This window comes from Nylanderia fulva, unplaced genomic scaffold (assembly GCF_048542155.1).
Source record: "Nylanderia fulva isolate GAGA-0341 unplaced genomic scaffold, ASM4854215v1 Scaffold16, whole genome shotgun sequence".
Classification (NCBI taxonomy): Eukaryota; Metazoa; Arthropoda; class Insecta; order Hymenoptera; family Formicidae; genus Nylanderia; species Nylanderia fulva.
This window is the reverse complement of record NW_028189835.1, coordinates 2,660,966-2,682,159: the sequence shown is the minus strand read 5'-3', so window position 1 is coordinate 2,682,159 and position 21,194 is coordinate 2,660,966. Positions and strand designations below refer to the sequence as shown.

The following is a 21,194-nucleotide window of genomic DNA, read 5'->3' as shown; positions in this document are numbered from 1 at the left end:
GGCTTGAAAGCTGCTTTTGCACCAATCGATCACTCGCGTGACTTTCTAAGTCTACGTATGTGTTTTGGATTTCGTGGCAAAGTTGTTGGGACGTGATAGCGGAGTGATTTTTGGATAAAATTCGCATTATCGAGGCGAAGATTCTTGTCTGAATTGTTACGAAACGATAAATTCCTCGACGAGGCATGGTGATCGGAACTTACGAGTGAAATGCGAGGACATTTTTCCTTAAAAATGGTAAGTTCGCAAGCTGCTGCGAAGGTAACCTCACGAAAGAAGACGTGGAAAATTACGTGAAAAAGGGGAGAAACTTGGAAATACAGCTGATTTCGGGTTTTTATCGTGCGATTCCTCCAATTCCCATTTTTTTTTTCGCGAGAAAATCTCGCAATATTCGTATATTTTTGGGACGGAGAATAACTCTTATCATATGGTGATATGTCTGATATGCGTGTCTCATTTCTTCCTGTTGTGAGTCAGAAACGCTTTTTTGTGTGTATTTGTATTTCGGTTTTGTTCAACACTGTCGATTTGACATATGAGTAGTGTATGATTACTGTTTTCGACCAATTAATTTTTGCACAAGATATGCGAGTTGCAAGGAGTAATCATTGACTTAAATGAAAGGTCAATGGTTTTTTTATAATATTATAAATTTACGTCATGCTGTGTGTATATGCAATTATATTGTGCATTTGTATAATTTATAACAGGTAAAATGTCATCTTTAATTATGTGTATCTGCTACGTCACAAATTTGCTATTCTAATTATATATCGTGTAGCATCCATGTAGGATTAAAAAAGATTATAGCAAAGCTGATTAAATATGGCATACTAAGTGTGGCGTAAAAAAAGTCGTTTAGTATTATGTATGGCATTGTGACTTTCAATTTTCTTTCTATTGCACTCTTAATAAGATTTATGAACATAGATTTATGATTGATGAACAAAGTACAGTAAAATAATATTTTATTTGTGTGAAATTAGATTGTCATGATGCCATGGAGAAGTTTCCACTGAAGGGCACATCATTTTCAAACTCTACAATCCCTCACACAAATGCAAATGCTGTTACGACATATAATTCGGTTGATGCCAAGGTATGCTATTAATTTCAATCTTGTTTTTTTATTTTATCTGCTTATTTAACTCGAATCAATATTTTTTTATGACATGTATATACATAAATATTTTTTAAATAATTTTATGCATTTTACATATATATTGTATTATTAAAAATTGTTAAAAGAGAAATAAAATTATATATTTAATTTTTTTAATAGAAATTTTGTTCTTTAATGTGTCTTTTGTCTTGTGTTAAAATTTAATACAATATAAATTCTAAATTAACTATAGCAAGAAATAGACGATAATGTTAAAAGATATAAAGTTTGTTAAATATATAACAAACATATAATTGTAACATATTAATATGTTGCACATAATTTTCAGAATCTAAAGTATGGTGAAACCACTAGTACAGAAGATGTACGACTACGAACCGGAAGACGCGAGACAAATTTAAGCAGCGACGACGATATGCTAGATATTAATCATCATATGTCTCATCATTCAGATAACATGTTATCAGATTGTGTCCGTATTGATGATGCATCTTCCCATAGTAAGTTGTTTATATTTTTAATTTACAGTGTCACAAATCACACATCACACATTTGTTGCTGAACAGATACTATGTAGAACATTTTTATTGATTTCTAGCAAATGTTATAAAGAAACTTGAAGTAAATTTTACAATTCTCAAGGCACAAATTTATTTTTATAACTCTGTTATATTTAATTTTTAGTTTTATAAATTTTATTGGTTCAATATATCCTAGCTTGAAAAATATCATCAATACGTTATCTCACTTCCTGTTGAAGAAACTAGAGGAATATTTGTTGACCTACTCATCTGATCTGATGACATCTATTATCCCTGAGCGATACCAGTTAGACAAATTGAATCAAATTTCTTAGTACTCACAGCATGTCATAGTGGCAAAATGTGTAAGTTAGCACAAATAATGCCAATATATTTAACTAATTAATAAAAAAAATATATAAAAAGATACACAAGATAATTGTGATAAAGATATAGCAATCCCCTGTGTGTTAACCAGTTTTTTTATATTAAACAAAATTATTTTTTTTGTAGACACATTGATAGTCTTTATATAATTTTATAAAAAATGAACTAGTTTGATAATGTACAAACCTGTTATAATTTCTTTGTTCAGCAAAATACAATAATGTGTACGTGCATGTGTTAATCAAGTATGGTATTAAAATAAAAATATTTATTGTTATTACTGGAAAAATTTTGTAATGTTCTCTGTAATTGTCTTATTTATAATATTTAGAACAATACTATACACAATCATTAAATATCTAACAGATAGAGATATTAAAACAATTAAAAAAACGAAATAGTTTTATTTATTCTTATCATGAAATTTTCTAATGTACTTTATTAGTTTCAGTTGACTCCGATGACATACCTGGTATTGGGCAGTATGATGATTTTCATACTATTGATTGGCAACGGGATATCGCGCGAGATCGAATGCGGCATCGTTATATAATAAAGAAGAAACACGATTCCATCTGGGGTCTAATAAAAGGAGCTCACGACGCTTGGTCCGGATGGCTGTGTGTGTTACTAGTCGGACTTTTTACGGGTGTGGCGGCTGGTGTGATAGATATTGGCGCTTCCTGGATGACAGATCTGAAATTCGGTATCTGTCCGCAAGCTTTCTGGTTAAATAAGGAGCAATGTTGCTGGAGCTATAACGAAACTACATTCGACGGCGGAAATTGTTCACAGGTTAATTATATGATTCTCCAGTACTAACTGCATATACACTTGTTGCATAGATTAAACAAAAAATTGCTTTTAGTTACTTATAATTAAATTATAATATTTCTAATTAAATAATATGCTTATTTAAGTATTTTCTCTATTTGATTAATGTATACAATATAATATTCTTTTTTTTTTACAGTGGTGGACGTGGCCCGAGGTATTCAATCAATCAAAAGATGGTGCAGGACCTTATACAATTTCATATTTATTTTATACAGCATGGGCCCTTTTATTTGCGGCACTTTCCGCATCTCTAGTGCGAATGTTTGCACCTTATGCTTGTGGTTCTGGTATACCTGAGGTAAATCCATTATTCTCAAGTTTTCCTTTTTAGATATCTTTTAAATAAGAATTATTTTTCAGATAAAAACGATTTTGAGCGGTTTTATTATCCGCGGATACTTGGGTAAATGGACACTGATTATTAAATCAGTAGGCCTGATTCTTTCTGTATCGGCGGGCTTAAGCTTAGGAAAAGAAGGCCCTATGGTGCACATTGCATGCTGTATAGGAAACATATTTTCATATCTATTTCCAAAGTATGGTAGGAATGAAGCGAAGAAGAGAGAAATCTTGTCCGCCGCAGCCGCAGCAGGAGTTTCTGTTGCTTTTGGAGCTCCGATTGGCGGCGTTCTATTTAGCTTAGAAGAGGTATTGTTTGAAAGAATTAAGCAATTAAATTAAAAATTAAATAGTAATCTTATACTTTAAAATTGTAATATAGTAATCCTATACTTTAAAATTGTCTTTACCTTTTTTGTTAAAGTTAAAGAGGCTATTAGCTTAGCAAAATGTCTATTTTTAATTTTATTACTCTGTATCTTTAATTTACGTTGTGTGTAAAAATAAATTATATCTTTATGTATATTTGTTTCAGGTCAGCTATTATTTTCCACTAAAAACTTTATGGCGATCGTTCTTCTGTGCTTTAATAGCTGCTTTCGTACTACGTTCCATAAATCCATTTGGAAACGAACATTCAGTATTGTTTTATGTAGAATATAATAAACCTTGGATATTCTTTGAATTAATCCCTTTCGTTATACTCGGTATAATTGGGGTAAGTAAATTTCTTTATATGATTGCGAATATTAAATTTATAAAAAGGCAGCACATTTTTATTTAAAAACAAATTTTCTCAACAGGGTATAATAGCGACATTATTTATCAAGGCAAATTTGTTTTGGTGCCGATATCGTAAAACTTCAAAATTGGGGCAATATCCCGTAACTGAAGTGTTGATTGTAACTGTTGTAACAGCAGTAATTGGATATCCTAATCCTTACACAAGGATGAGTACCAGTGAACTAATTTATTTATTGTTTAGCCAATGCGGGGTATCGAACGCTGATATGTTATGGTTAGTAATTATGAAAAAATAGATAACATTTTTTGTATTTTCAAGATATATATATATATATATATATAATTATATTAATTTATATATATTTATTATATATTTATTTATACATATTTCACTTAATTAACACACCCAAGTTTTATATAATTGTTGATTAATTAAATTAATGTATAATATATCTATCCATTTTACGACATAGTATAACACACATATATATATATATATATATATATATATATATATATATATATATATAGAGATATATGACAAAGAGTGTAATTATATGTAATTGGAGAAATTTTCTGTGCCCTAATAGTGACTACAATAGGAATTTTACTGCCGTGAAATCCGCAATCGAAATAGCTGCAGCTGGACCTGGAGTCTACAAAGCTATATGGCTACTTGTGCTTGCACTGATATTGAAACTCATCATGACGATATTCACGTTCGGCATGAAAGTACCATGCGGTTTGTTTATTCCGTCTCTATGTCTCGGAGCGATAATGGGTCGCATCGTGGGCATAGGAATGGAACAGCTTGCGTACAATTATCCTCACATATGGATGTTCAGCGAGGAATGTTCCATGGGTGTCGATTGTATAACACCCGGATTGTACGCGATGGTCGGAGCCGCCGCTGTTCTCGGAGGTGTGACCAGAATGACGGTCTCCTTAGTCGTTATCATGTTCGAGTTAACCGGCGGCGTGAGGTATATTGTACCTTTAATGGCCGCGGCTATGGCAAGCAAATGGGTTGGCGATGCCCTAGGAAAACAAGGCATCTACTGACGCTCACATCGGTTTAAATGGATATCCATTTTTGGATAGCAAAGACGAATTTCAACACACCACTTTGGCGGCAGACGTTATGCAACCCAAGTAAGTGATGCTTTCATATATTTTATATACGAATATTGTATATATAATATATATTATATAATATAGAATATTATAATTAATTAATGAAAGGCTCGTATAAATTAACAAAATTAAACAAATCAAATATAGTAGGCCAACTGAACGAGCAAATAAATAAGATGTAAAAACTATTAATAAATTTTTACATCTTATTTATTTGCTCGTTCAGTTGGCCTACTATATTTGATTTGTTTAATTTTGTTAGAATATTATATATTATATATATAATATATATTATAATATATATTATAATGTATATTATAATTTATATTATAATATATATTATAATATATATTATATAATATGTAATATGTATACATATATGAATTCTGTTTACAGACGAAATGAAGCTCTTCACGTTCTCACTCAAGACTCGATGACGGTTGAAGATGTAGAGAACTTGCTTAAGGAAACTGAGCATAATGGCTTTCCTGTAATAGTTTCTAAGGAATCTCAGTATCTCGTTGGTTTCGTTTTACGACGGGATCTCAATCTCGCCATCGCTAATGCCAAGAGGATGATTGAGGACATCAGCAGGCAGTCGTTAGTTATTTTTACTAACGGAAATAATGTCCAAAATCATTCGCCTCCGCCTTTAAAGTTAAAGAAGATCTTGGATATGGCCCCTATCACTATCACAGATCAAACTCCTATGGAAACTGTAGTTGATATGTTTAGAAAATTGGGATTACGCCAAACTCTTGTTACACATAATGGGTATGTATATAAATTATTTATATATTATCATGTTACTGTTGGATATTTCTGAACTAATATCGAGATCATTCTTGCGCAGGCGACTTCTAGGTGTAATAACAAAGAAAGACGTTTTAAGGCACGTGAAGCAGCTCGACAATGAAGATCCAAATTCTGTTTTATTTAATTAAATATAGCCGCGTGCTGCGACAGCAACTTGAAAATATCAATTTGATTCATAATGATATAGCAGCATAATAACATGAACAACATATATATATATATATATATATTTATATATATATATATATATATATATATATATATACATACAATATATATATATACATATACCAGAGATTATAATTTATATTAATTTAATTAAAATTATGTATTTTATCTACTTTGTCAATATCTGCACTTAAATCATAAAAACGCTGTATGTAATTAGAAAAGAAGAAGTAAGCGTGTAATAGACTATTAAATTTGTATATTCATCTTTGTTTGAATAATATAGGAAGATTTAAGATTTTATATCTGGTCGTGTATTCCGATCAGCGGAATTTTATTTTTCATATTGTAATCGATAATAAATCATATTGACCAGTTTATGATATAAATATATAATTTACTATGTGTATGCACTTTTTTTGCAAATTACAGGCATTAAAATTATATAAATAATATACACACATACACATATATGTGTATGTATAAAATATTGTTATATGATATATAATTTTCTGAATGGCATTAAAATTATATTAATATACGTTATATGAAATAGTCTTATAAAATTAAATTAATATTCAATTATAGATAACTGTGTGTGTTGCCACATTCTGTGATATACTTTTTATCCCTATTTACACAGATTTCATAGTTAAATTATTGCTGGTATACTTAAACTTCTAATTTATTATTTTGTCTTTTGGATTTCAATATTCAGTATCAACTTTGATTTTTTTCTCCATGAAATATTGTCATTAATATCTCTATTATATAAATCCATCCACATTTCAGGAAATGTTTTTATGAAATAAAATGACATATATAATCACATCATAACCATCTTTATATATTCAGATCAATTGGAAGTATATCATATAAATATAATAATTATTTAAATACATTAAAAGTTTTTGGACTAAAGTATTACAAAATGTTACCATTTTTTATATATTGGAAATAATTGTTTGATTTGGCATGCAAAATTAGTCATAATATTAATCATGAAAGAATTAATTGTTTTCAAAAATACAATTTCTAAAAATCTTCATATATATATATATATGTATATATAATATAATAAATATTAACAATATAATGAATAATTATATAGATGTATACATATGTATGTTTATATATATATATACAGTGCCGTCTTTACGCATGGGCCCCGGGTTCCAGGGGGCCCCCGACTGACATAGGATAAAAATAAAATAAAGAAAACTTGCATTCATCAATTATTTATCTATTGAATAAAAAGTATATTTATCAGAAAGAGGCCCCCAAAACTAAGTGTGCCAGAGGCCATCACATGACTAAAGACGGCTATATCTATGTACACATATAAACTATTTAATATCGTAACAATATCACAACAAATAACAATTTTGTTTATTTAAAATAATAACAAAAAGATAAGTTTTATTATATAATTCTTTCTGAATCAGATTATGTAAAGTAAATATTTGTTGACAACATAAAGAATACATATGTTTATATGTAAATGTATATATGTATATTATATACACGTGTGCGTGTATACATAAATGTTTAATGCATTATCAACAAATTTTATATCGATTTTTTAAAGAGGAACAAAGATAAATTTTATTCACAACATTATTTAGGCATTATATCGAATTTTTTGGACATTTGCATATTTTACACACAATGTATATATTTGATGTATAGAAATATGTATATGTATATATGTATGTGTGTATATATTATATATGTGTATATATACATATTATATGCATGTATAATATATGTATATGCATATATACACATATATATATCTATATAATTGTAATTGACAATTAAGAAATATTCTTTATCTTTTTTATATATCTTCTTCTATTACCGGTATTATTAGCCCCTGAAGAAAATCGAAACTATTTCTATCTGGATGTACTGCAATCTTTGTAGAAACTCCCATTATACTTGTATTTACCCTCAAATAACCAAAATCATCGATATCATCTACTATAGCTTCTTGATATTCTCCATTTAGTGTTAATATAGTAACACTCGCATTCCTAAAAAAGATTTAAAAAATGTATATAAAATTGTAAAAATATTATTATAGAAATATATCAACGATGAATTTAAATTCAAAATTACTTATGCAACCAATATTTGTAATAAAGATTGTAGAAATGTTGTATGTTGCCCTTTTCTATATCATCTAACAGAATTTCCAATTGATTAAATACAAGTGCCAAATATTTTTCAAGAGAGAATGTTTCCAACTTTGTCTGATGTTTTTGATTATATTGTAAAATCACATCATTAATACATGTTGTAGGCTTGCTATTGGAGAGATTTATACCAACACCTAAAATACATATTCATGTTTGTTTTAAATAAATCAAATTATATTTGTATTGTGATCGTTGTGTTACATACCAATATCGCAAATATAATATGATGTATCAACAAGCGTCCGTACAATCAAACCACCAATTTTAGTCGATTTGCCAACATATATGTCGTTAGGCCATTTTATTCTAATATTAATAGCCTAAAATATGAGATAATCTGAATAATTATCATATATTAATAATTTCAATGTACTTCAAGTATTTACAATATTTTATAAATAAAATCTAAAACTTTCATAGATTAAAATCGCATATTAAAAATGGAAAAAAGAATACCTGATATTCTGGAATAGATCTTACAGCCGATACCATTGCTACAGCGACAATATGCTGTAGAAGCGATATTTGTTTACTGAGAATCGAATTTCTAGGAATATATACTTGTAAAGTGAACATGGCACAACCAATCGGACTAAGCCATACATGATTACCTCGACCTAAAAGTAAGTCTCGTTATAATTTTTTCATTTGCATGTACAAATAAAAAATGAACCTTGTCCCTGTGTTTGTTGTCGTGGAATAACAACTAATCCGTGTTTCATGCGAGCACCCATTGCATGCATAGAAGATTTTAAAACATCTGCATATATTACTAATTGACCTAATTCCTTTGTATTAAGAAACTGGAAAAAATTAAGTTTTTTTATAAAATTTAATTTTAAGTGTGAAACGCGAAATCTATCACTATATAATATCATATATCATATAAAAATGTATTAAGGGTGATTTCTAAATGTACATAATTAGAATATTGAAAAATTAGTTCTGTTTCATTAAAAATTTACCTGGTAGTACTGTTCAGGCGAGAAATTTTTCGGACGAAATTTATGATGCGTTACAATAGGCAGAAAAATATCTGTTACGGTAACATGTATTTCTTCATCTGTGTAAAACCGTATCGTTAAGGCGCCCAAATTTAACGTGTAATCCTCTGTCAATCCATCTATGTTTTTAAGCATTTCCCATTTCAGCTACAAATACAACAAGATATAAAATTATGACAAATCAATAGTCTTTAATTGTAGATTGTGTAATTCTTGATTTAAAATTACTATGAGAATAATTAATTAAGTTTACTCACATCTTCTTTTCTGCTTAGAAGATAACCAATGGAATATCCTTTGAATGCAGGAGCACGAGTTATTTCCATTTCTAGATATGTACTCAACAGGTCACTGATTATTCCTAAGCGTGCTGCGTCGTTTTCTTTGAGCGTCTCATATAATTGCTTTGCTCTTGAATATTCCATTGGATCTTTCTCCAAATGGATCTGGGAGAATACTACTTTACCCCCACTGCTGGCTAGAGTTGCGAGTAATATACTTGGATTTTGCCATGTTTCCTCCGTACCCAATATTTTCACATCAAACATATGTGAATTTCCTTTTTTATCCTTAACACTAGTCGACTCTGGGAGATTTAGTGAAGGCCTGTAAAAGTAGATTGCGTTTTAAATATATCTTTAATATTTTCTTGTTTCTATTTTTCGATATATATTTTTGGTGCAATTGTATTATTTTATTAAGATACACAGAAAAAATATACATTATTTTACCTCGCATCTTCGTGATTTTCAACAAAGCCATTTCGCTTGGGAGACGCTTGATAGCAAAAAGTATCGTGCATCATACGCACACGTTTCCATTGCCCATATGAAAAATAAACAAGTTCATTCTCACGCACTTCTGCAGTCTTGAAGAATGGCAGCATTTTATGCAGCATATTCGAGCATAATGATAAAACTTTTCCACCGTGTATAATATATTCTACAAATCGATCAGCAATAACATCCATAATATTACCACAAACAACAACCAAAGCAACCTGATCTACCCAAGTGTTCTTAGGAAGATTTAATATTGTTAAATTATAGATAGTATATCTAAAAAGAAAAATTATATTAGCTAATAATTCTTGAGTTGAACTTCATTATTTTTGAAAGATGCTTAACTCGGAAAAGTTTCCAAAGCTTATTACAGTAATATTCATAACTGTATTATGAAATCTTAATGTACCTGTCTGGATCTAGTACTTTACTTAATACAGCCTTTACACTTTTGCCCGTCTCTATTTTATCTGTATAAATAAGTACATTTGGAGGTTTAGTTATCACATCCTCCTCTTCTTCCGATTGAGAAGATCTGTAAATTAATATAATTAATAAAACATTATTATAATGTTATTTGTAACAAATATAACAATCATAAAATTTTATTGTATATCCTTTAATATATTTTTTTATCTGTTATTAAATATATTACTTACTTGGAAGCACCTTCGGAAGTTTCTTCTTCCATTGGTAATGCGCCGTTTGCATCGGATTTATTATGATTAACTGGATTTATTGTGAATGATAATATATCATTGATTTTCTCTTCAACCTCGCTTTCTACAAGTGTTTCTTTCAAAGGATCTAAACAATTCATTGTTTTAATGTTTAATAATGATAAAAGTTTAAAAATGTGCTTATATGTATACATAGAAAAATTATTTATATTATGCACAACATTAATTTACCTTCAATCTTTGGTTCTTCTTTGTAATCATCCAAATTTTTTTGCGGATGTACAATCACATCAGGAAATTTAGTAACCTCTGTAGGTTTATTCTGCTCCGAGGCTTCTTGAGCTGCTTTGCTAAATGCAATAACAGTTTCTAAATAAAAAATATATTAATGATATAACTATTGTAAAGAAATGTAACAATTACAAGAGCAAATTAATATTACTTGCCTGTAGTTCGTGGTGGGCTGAATAATTTTATACTATCTTCATAAACGCACGGGTTTCCTGATACTTCAACAGCTGAAAAGATAAATATATTATAAGATACAAACTTAAATACTTAATATTAAAACATATACTTTGATACATACTTTGTATACGTTTCATATATAAATTATTGTTAATAAAATATCGTCCTTGTATAAACATAGTTATAAAGTCTGTAATATGATCAATATCTGTTTCTAAAAGCAAATTTAGATTTTCATTCACAGACCATGCCTTGATTAAACCATAATCTTCAAGCTGTAAAATAATAAGTGCATAAATAGAAGTATTCCAATTAGTTTTTTCTTTTACATAAATATACAATAAAAAATATAAAAAATTAAGTATGCAATAAAAATATAAAAATTGAATATTACTTTTATACAGCATTCTGAGGTATCCGTATTATACGTTTGAAGATCAGTTTCAATAAGAACATAAAGATTAGATTTGCTTGAAATCTGATATCCATCAACTTTAAACAAGGGGAAAAGTGACTTTCCATCTTTATAATTCAGCCAGTTTGATATATCAATTTTTTGCTAGTAAAAAAATAATACATGTTATTCTTATCATTATCCATGTTTATAATTGCAAGTAAAAAATATTTCTTAAATATTACACATACCTGTGGATGTATAATGTACATTGCCATTGTAGCATCAAATGGTGACATCATATGAAGTTGAGCAAGATGCTTGTTATAACATAAATGAGAAGTCAAAGCATCTTTATCCCATTTTTTAGCAGATTCTAAAATAATTTATTTTTTAATTATTTAATATATATTTTTTCTTTAATAATTGTAAGTGATAGATATGATTGAGAAATAGTTTTTGACATAATATATATGTATAAAAACTCTTTATTAATTTACAACACATATTATTTAAAATATTCACAGATTGCATTAGCAAATGTAACATTACTAATAAATAATAAAATTTGCTACATAAAAAAGAGATTACCTCTGCTTCCACATTCACAGAATGCAGGATAAAACATAATAGAATATTGATTTTGGTATTCCTTAAGAGCTGCACATATTGCTGCTTTATACTTTGGTGTCCATCGTGCTCTTATAGCTGTGTATACCATAAAAGCAAATGTTAACATCATTTTTTTATAAAGATCTTCTGCGAGATTCACTTTAAAATCTTAATAATTTATTTCAATACAAGAATCCTCTCACTGCAGGCTCTTCTTAATTCTGAAAGATAAACACATTTGAGATAAGCATATATTAAACACATATATTTAGAAAAATATCAGTCACCATGCATTGTGTTCTAATAAAATATATTTTTTTATATACATGGAATATAAGATTATGCAGAAAAGCAAGTGACCTCTAAGCTGAACATGCAACATAAATATTGCGTTGAATTTGCAAAACAAAGATGATGTTATATTAAATAAACAAAATATAATATACTAAATTATAGTAAATTAAAATCTCTTAAATAATAATTATATGTATTTTTAATATATTTTTATAATTTTTAAAGCATCTTTTTGAGCGCAAAAAAATATTTGACACTTGCATTAGAACACAATACAATAAACAACAACTGTGTGCGAACTTGTGTGCGGAGACAATTTTGATAAACGCTAAAATGTTGAAAAGCACGAAACTATCGAAAGTAACTTATTGTAATTGCGAAATTTGAATATTTACATATGTACATATAAATATACTTGCCGTGAAACAACACTTTTTACCTCTAGCGACGTCGAAATATGTGCCGGTATCGAACGTTTACATCGGAGCACATACATACACAATGATATATGCTGTTGCATTTCTCGTGATAACGATGCGATAACATGCGAAAAATCGTTCGTCACACGTGTTTTCGTTGGTCGTTTACGAAAAAGCGGAAAATTCATTGGTTCGCCACGGAAAACACATGATTTTTGAGAAATTTGACAGCTCAGAAAGGAGGTTAAAATTCTTCGTTCTGATTGGTCGATTCAATCATTAGAATGAAGTTTGTCGAACGCGCTGATTGGCTGTCAGGGATAGGGAAATTCTAAGAATTTCTGGGAACTTTTGCTCGTCCGATAAAATGTTGGCTACTTTTAGATCGTCGACGGTGATCGGGGGTTGTGACATTTCTCAGCTGATTGTGTTTTGAATGTTTGAATCCTATACTCGTGCAACAATATAATAATATCATGCGTTATAAAAGTCTCTGCGTAAATATTATGAAAAAAAGTTGGATGTTAAATAGATATTTAAGTACTGTCGTAATTAAACGCGGTTATTCAAAAACAGCGGACCCGTCTTCGGAAAATGATGGAAAAACGACGCATTTTGGTTTCCAAACGATCAAGGAGAGCGAAAAAACGAACGAAGGTAAAGATTATTTCCGTCAAATGAAATATTTACAATCTGTCTGACACACAGATGTCCATAGTTAAAAATTAAAATTACATATATAATTACATAATATATAACACATATATATATATATATATATATATATATATATATAATATGATATATACATTAATATATAATTATATTAAAAATTACATATATGTATATATACAATTTAATTCAACAGTATTTATTTTTTTCAGTATATACTGTATTTGAAAATGTTGCCAATCATTACGACATAATGAATGATGCGATGAGTATGGGCATCCATCGTATTTGGAAGGATATTTTTGTACAAGAATTAGGACCTACTCATGGTACCCGTCTCTTGGATTCTGCTGGTGGCACAGGCGACATTACATTTCGGTATATAAACTTTTTGAAGACTACACCAAATCCGCAAGCTATACGTAGCTATGTAACTGTGTGCGATATTAATCAACATATGCTGGATGTTGGGAAAGAACGAGCAAACAGATTAGGCTTGTCACAGGACAGTAAATGCACTGTTACTTGGAAGCAAGAGAATGCAGAAAGTCTCTCCTTTCCTGTGGATTCTTTCACCGCTTATACCATAGCGTTTGGAATAAGAAATGTAACACATATTGACAAGGTGTTTATAATATACTGGATTTACTTGTTAATTATTTATATAAGATAAAGGTATATTAGAAGTACAATACTACTATATATTCTACAACTTTACTATAATATATACTGCAACTTTGAATTTATAAAATTGAATAGATAAATTTATAAAATTGAATAGAATGGATGAATTTATAAAATTGAATAGAATTTATATTTTTGTTCTCTCTAAAGAATATTTTTATTGCAGGCATTGTCTGAGGCGTACAGAGTTTTACAGCCAGGAGGAAGATTCTTATGCCTGGAATTTAGTCATGTTAATAATGAAACTTTACAATGGTATGCTTTGAAATGATAGAAAATTTATATAACATATAAAATAATATGCATTAAACTGTAACAAATTTTGAAATATTTCAGGTTGTATGATCAATATTCGTTTCAAATAATACCTGTGATGGGACAGTTGATATCAGGGCAGTGGAAAGCTTATCAGTATCTTGTAGAAAGTATAAGAAGATTTCCAAAACAAGAAGATTTTAAAGTAAAGTATCTATATCTATATTTTAATTCTATATATATAATTTTTTATATTTTTACTTGTTACACATAAATTTTAATGTCAGTATCGAGATATTTTTTGAACTTCTAATAATATTTTTAATTTTATGATCCAAGCTTTTCATTTCTGTTATATATAAAAATTTGCTATATGTATAATCTTTGTTTTTATAATTTTTATAATTGCATACTTATCATATTCTTTGTTATTTTTTTAGAATATGATTGAGACTGCTGGATTTAGAAATGTGACTTACAAGAATCTTACTTGTGGTGTGGTAGCTATCCATTCAGGTTTCAAATTATAAACAAGATATTGTTTTAGTGGAACAAAACAAATAACATAATATTTTGGTAAATAAAGAAACACAATATAATAATTTATCAAAGAATAAATAAGATGTGCAATAAAATATCTTTTTAGCTTTAATCATAATATTATATCATCTTAATATTACAATCTTATTTATTTCTTTCAGAAAGAAAATTTTATTATTTCTATTAATTATTTGTGCACACTATATTATAAAGAACAAAAGCTATATTTTATTGTTAGTTTATCATAAAGTTTAATTATAATTATTTTGATTGGATTATATAACAATTTATCAGATTTTGCTTTTATCAGTATTGTTCTTTGCAATTGCATGTAATTTCTTTTCGGTGTCACATAAATTATGCTGCTCTGAAAGCCCATTTCACTATGCTATTGTATATTTGGACTGCCACCTGTCCGAGTGTGAAATTCGCTTGCCTACTACGTAATCGCTCTACGTCTGCAACCCGCTCTATTGCGTAAGAGTCGTGCGACTCTTGGGTGCTCGGCTGATGCGACCAACGGTGCTCCTATCGCGATTTACTACGTATTTCTACGCAGGTCGTTTCCGCGGATCGTTCTCTCGCTAATACACAGAGCTGAAGATGCAAAGAAGTACGAGTGAAAATTCTGAGAAACGAGTTATTTCAAAACAAGATGATTCATTTTTCAAGATTTACAATTCTTCGCATCCAAACTAACTTTATGGAAATATATTGCGCTTGCGAATTTCACAATTATAATTTATATATATATATATTTTTTTTAATTACATATGTGTGCATTTAAAAATAAAATATATACCTATATATAAATTTATTTTTTAAATTATATTAATTTTTATAAATTATATTACTGTTGTAAGTAAATAATAATTTTTTTGCGTGTACACAAACTGACTTAATTGTAATGTATGTCGAAATTTATTCATTGATTTTGATTGAACACAGAGGTGAAGAAGGGAAACCGTGGTGGTACTGGCCGATTTCTTCGAAGGAAGATACAACCGAATTTGCATTTCACAAGAGATAGCAGGCAGCAATTTTCCAACATTATAAAACTGTTTATATCGAGCCAGGAGAGTTCGAAGATATGGAAATCACAGCGAAAGGGATTTTAAGGAGGCAAAGATCGCGAAAGATAAGAAGAGGGAAGCTTCGACCCATAGAGGTGAGACGAGACCCAGTGAGAGAAACCTATCGTGTCGTGGTTGTCAACAACGACAATCACGCGGATCGAAGGCCGTCGTGACGACGGGGAATCCATTCTACGTGGCGTAATATCTACATGCGTCATGCGGTATGCTTTCTCTAGGAGGTGAAAATTCTTAACTTTCTTCGACTATAGAAACATTCCTATCTATCTATCTATCTATCTTGGTACCGATGATGCTTGGCCGCGCTCCCACATCTTTTCATTTGCTCGTCTGCCTTATTGACGCATTTATCCCCTGCCTCTCGGGGAGGTATATTACTGGTGCTTACTACTGATTTCCCTTCGATCGAGCACAGAACATTGTATTTTTCACGGCAAATTAGATTTTTTTATTTTTATATTAGTTCCATTTTTGAGATACATATATTTTTTGTGAGTGTATTTTTTTCTTTCTCTCTCTTTCATATTTTTCGATAAATTATTCAGCAAGTATATATGATGCTATTAGATTTTAGTAGTTAGTATAATGTTATGGCATCGAAGAGAAAAATGTTTTACACTGAAAGAAAATTAGAATATACTTATAAACAAAAGTACCTATAATTTACCGGGTAATGAATTAGATACTTGTTAAAGCGGAAGAAATCTGACGAAGATGCAGATTCTCGCGATGCAGCTTCTTGCTGCACATATCGATTTTCCTGACCTCGGTGACCCCGCGTACCCCTTCCGCCTTGGATACTTCCTAGAAAGTATATAATGCATCGTTACCGCTTCGGTCTATGGTTTATATCCATCTGCCAGCAAGGATCGACGTTGCATTATTATACAACACACCGTTTCTCATGATATCCCCGTATACGATCGTCTCTCCGAGATTGATAAACATTATTGCTTTCAAATAGATTCTGATGAATAAGCAAAAATTGCGTCATACGCCTTAAATAAATCAATATTATATTTATAGAATAATTACAATCTTATTCGAGTTTGGAATTGATACAAGTCAATAAACTCTCAAGAGAGAGAAAGAAAGGATCATATTTTATATATACCCAGCAAACACCGATATATAATTGTTACATATCTATAATAAAACGGAATATAACAGATAATATAACGTGCACGTTACATGTAACATCCATGTTAGTTGTAATTTCCCACTCATAGATGTAACATTTTAATATAACATATATTACATTGTAGTTATATTGTAATTATATACCAAATAGCACATTGATGTATTGATAAGTCAGTGCTATCTTGCGATATAATGACAATATAACTACAATGTGATATATGTAATATTAAAAATGTTACATCTATGAGTGGGAAATTACAACTAACATATACGTTACATGTAACATGCTTAAGTATATAACATTTATATACTGTGTTTGCTGGGTATAATCTTCTTGATAAATTTATTTTACATTGTATTATATATATATATATATATATATATATATATATATATATATATATATATATATATATATATATATATATATACATACATTCTAAGTGAAACAAAACTCTGTATAGCGCATTTAATGTCATCTAGATTTAAAAGTATATGTGGGACGTAACATTTTTCTCCACTTGTTGTAAAAACCAGGTAGCAAGAGAGATATAAAACTCGCTTCATTCGAAAGTATGCTTTGATGGATACGCTGATGATGGATATCGCGAAAAACTCGGCTTCGCGCGCCAATTACTTCACCCATTAAAGGACGAATAGCGTCCAGATTACATCAGCAGACGCGAGAATTACGCGATGATTGCACCGATTAATCGAGAGTAACGCGGACGAGCAGGTAGTCGCGAGGTTCCCAGGAGGTGGGATCAAGGTGTTTCCGTTTCGCTGACGAGCTCGCAATAGTTTACAGAAATATATATTAATAGAGAGATTGTAATGAACAAAATTATTAAGATATATATATGTATATACACAAAATTCGCTAATACGATTTTTTTGTATGACAAACGAGAGATTTTTCGGGGAGATTCGGTCGATTAATTTAGCCGAAAATTTGCATGAATTTGAAGATGATGCTATTTAACACTAGCCATAGAAATGAACGATTCGACATGGTGTTTATAGCGTTCGACAGAGCTAATAGTATTGGAAAGGAGAGAAAGTGTTAGATAGGGATAGCTTGGCACTCTCTGGCGTTTACCTATGTTGTGGCGCCTCTCTTCGTGGCATTGCAATTATAAGACGATTGTCCGCACGAAAAATATTACGCCAGACCGGAGAGGAAAGATAAGATGATCGTGTGAAAGGAGAAGATTCCATCACGTCACGTCAAATCTTCTTCCTAATCACGTTCTATCGATATCATTGATCATCGTTTAGTCTTACACAAAATTACACCTGTGTCTATATGTCATATATATCGTATCTCTTTTCATATAATTTATATTTCAATCTAAATCTATATATAATTATATTATATATACAAAACATATAATCAAAATATTCCTTATATTTTATTACCATATAATAATTTAATTAAATGTTTTTCTTAATTTAACTGCTTCATATCCTTAGATAAATAACTTTCTCTTTCTTAATTTTTTCTTATCGTTAAGTCGATGAAATAAGATGTATATTCGAAGACTGACAAAAATCGCATTTAAATTGAGATATTCGTATGATAATTCGCAGATGCAGGATCGTGCCCCGGGGTGCCCAAATAAATTTCGAAAGAACGCAACGAGCGAGGATGAAGATGAGAATCGGGAGAGAAATAGACAGTTCGCTACAAACCGAAGGAGGAACCTCCGTGTCCTCGATGTGACGCTTTTACTAAGCGTTCGTGCAGACCGAGTAAGAGCGAGTGGGGCACGTAATTAAACTGCGTAAGGTCTCCCGTAAGTGAATGGGTAAATCGTAATCTCTGCCATGCTTCGTTGGACCCGCACGTTGATTCGACCGGACGTCCCGCGAAGCGCTCGAAGGTAGAAAGGATCCGAAGATCCTCGGTCGCTGAAGAGAAGGAAAGAGAGAAACTTTGTTCTTTCGGAAAGTGTTTCAATGAAAAATAATGTAAAACTCGAGAACACACACACACACACATATGTACCTATTAGCTCAATTTCTAACGTCTGATTTTTTCATTCAGAGATACATCTTATTTCATCGAGTCGATTATTAAAATAAACGATAGAGAAAGTTATTTATTTAAAGATGTAAAGTGGTAAATTATGGAAAATTAAATATAAAAATTTTAGATTATTGAAATTGAAATAAATTATACTTTGAATTCTTATATATAAATATATAAACTTTGTATTTATTTATATATAAATATAATATAAAATATAATATATATTATATAAATATATATTATTTAAATATTAAATATATATAACATATTTATATATAAATATATTATAATAAATATATAATAAATTTAAAAAGAATATAAAAATAATGTAAAAATTGAGTTATATACATATATAGGTATATAAATTATATATATACATATATCTTTATTCGGATGTGAGGCAATTTTTTACGCCTGGAGGATTACGTTAAGAGATCCTTTCGACGTAAGAAGACGCGAACTGCAGAGCACATTTACGCTGAAATTTCGTCACGAATGACGTTTCTCCCGTGCGAGAAACGGTTCATTCGTAACATTATAATTCATTTGCCGAGTGTCACGCTATCTCGAGTCTGCATCTCGCGGAACACGCGAGATTATATGTTTCGCGTATAATATTAGATCTACATATATAACGGCCTCGTACCCTCGACCGTTCCGACCCTCGCCATTGCCTCCCTATGTTGGTCGATATGCTCTATTACATGAACACTGAAATGAAGACACATAATATCTTGCATCGAGTCCGCGAGATCGAACGAGTTCTGTCCTATTTCGTGTCTTACCTTCGAGCTCTAACGAGTTTCTTACGGTCTCGCGAATAAATATGGCGCAATATTAATTTATATCTCTCGTCTACTCCCGCTCTCTTTCTTTTTTTTATTTTAGATAAAAATATTTTCCGTTCATAGGAAAACTATCGATTTTCCCATGATCTCGTATATTACGTCACGTTTATAATTCACGGCAGATTTGTTACGTACGTATATAAGAATTCTTTTTTTTTTTCACCGTAAGAACGCATCGCGTTTCCTAAGCCACGCTAATCCTTATCCGCGTGGATCTTGTATAAGGATTTCACTATCTCTAAGAAGAAGTTTAGCGCTCGGTTTGCCTCGCGGGAAAATCGCGCGTGGAATTTATGAAAATATCCTACCATTATCGTTATATATTATATTCTAAGAGTACGAGAACACAAGCTGTAATGTCGTAAAGGCATAGTGCGCAAAAGTTACGTCTGCACGTTACGTAATTACGGTCGCGGAAAAAGAAGCGCATCGTGCACGATATTCGCAAGAGGAATGTGACGTCGTCGTCGTCGTTGTCGTCTACGGGGAGTTTAATTTGCACGTGATGCAAATTACGTTTCACGCTACGCTAGCTTTTACGACAACATAGTATAGTTCCATTCCGATAATAGTTTTCCGTACACACGCTTTTTTTTTCTCTCTCTCTCTCTCTCTCTGCATTTCGCGGGAATTTTTCTCACGAAGCGCCGTGATCTACTTTTATTTCTTCTTCGCCCTTTCTCCTTCATCGACTTCTTTAAGCGGCGCTCTCGAGAGCAGATTAGCTTGATTAAGTTGGAATATTTGAATTCGGCAGCGAGAGAAAAGCAAGAGCTATATAATTTACCAACATTTTGAATTAAATAACGTTTCTGACGCGTCGCGAGGAACTTTCTTCCGGCTAGTCGCTGGAAGAAAAAAGTATCGTAAAATAAATTAACGCGATAAATCTCCCAGGAGTTGCTCGCTGCGCTTTGCAATTTATGATTCCTCTCTTTAATTCACATGAATGCGTTATGCGATTCTCCTCTTTTTTCTCTTTCTCGCTCGTACACTGAACAAA

The 21,194-nt window shown here is 30.5% G+C and overlaps 3 protein-coding genes across 8 annotated transcripts; 2 read left to right on the top strand and 1 right to left on the bottom strand.

Annotated features, from left to right (window-relative positions):
• Nucleotides 1-47: 47 nt before the first annotated feature.
• ClC-c (chloride channel protein 3) lies at nt 48-6,450 on the top strand. The gene is given in 12 exon segments (XM_029314804.2): nt 48-237; nt 990-1,102; nt 1,455-1,626; nt 2,480-2,829; nt 3,008-3,169; nt 3,232-3,519; nt 3,746-3,928; nt 4,014-4,228; nt 4,545-5,013; nt 5,015-5,106; nt 5,485-5,862; nt 5,942-6,450. Coding segments are annotated over 11 exon segments (2,499 nt in total). The 5' UTR covers nt 48-237; nt 990-1,003; the 3' UTR covers nt 6,033-6,450.
• A 445-nt stretch (nt 6,451-6,895) lies between these two features.
• Hcs (holocarboxylase synthetase-like protein) lies at nt 6,896-13,186 on the bottom strand. Its single transcript, XM_085480798.1, has 17 exons — nt 12,947-13,186; nt 12,193-12,434; nt 11,853-11,977; nt 11,602-11,766; nt 11,329-11,482; nt 11,186-11,257; nt 10,971-11,108; nt 10,719-10,866; nt 10,469-10,594; nt 10,009-10,335; nt 9,535-9,883; nt 9,239-9,424; nt 8,947-9,076; nt 8,730-8,890; nt 8,479-8,593; nt 8,194-8,407; nt 6,896-8,108 (listed from the first exon to the last, which is right to left on the bottom strand). Exons 2-17 carry the CDS (start codon nt 12,341-12,343, stop codon nt 7,913-7,915), a joined length of 2,757 nt encoding a protein of 918 aa, XP_085336924.1. The 5' UTR covers nt 12,344-12,434; nt 12,947-13,186; the 3' UTR covers nt 6,896-7,912.
• A 118-nt stretch (nt 13,187-13,304) lies between these two features.
• Coq5 (ubiquinone biosynthesis protein COQ3, mitochondrial) lies at nt 13,305-19,492 on the top strand. 6 transcript variants are annotated; one of them, XR_014924285.1, is made up of 8 exons: nt 13,305-13,583; nt 13,811-14,223; nt 14,449-14,537; nt 14,619-14,742; nt 14,978-15,113; nt 15,239-15,690; nt 16,026-16,392; nt 18,902-19,492. XR_014924285.1 is itself a non-coding variant. In XM_085480799.1 (6 exons), the coding sequence occupies exons 1-5, from the start codon at nt 13,403-13,405 to the stop codon at nt 15,065-15,067; spliced, it is 897 nt and encodes a 298-aa protein (XP_085336925.1). In that variant the 5' UTR covers nt 13,305-13,402; the 3' UTR covers nt 15,068-15,113; nt 16,026-17,646. The 6 variants fall into 6 exon arrangements, 2 of the variants coding, with proteins under 2 accessions (XP_085336925.1, XP_085336926.1); XR_014924286.1 differs by lacking the exon at nt 15,239-15,690 and having other exon boundaries at nt 16,026-16,245; XR_014924284.1 differs by lacking the exon at nt 15,239-15,690 and having other exon boundaries at nt 16,026-16,374.
• Nucleotides 19,493-21,194: the final 1,702 nt, after the last annotated feature.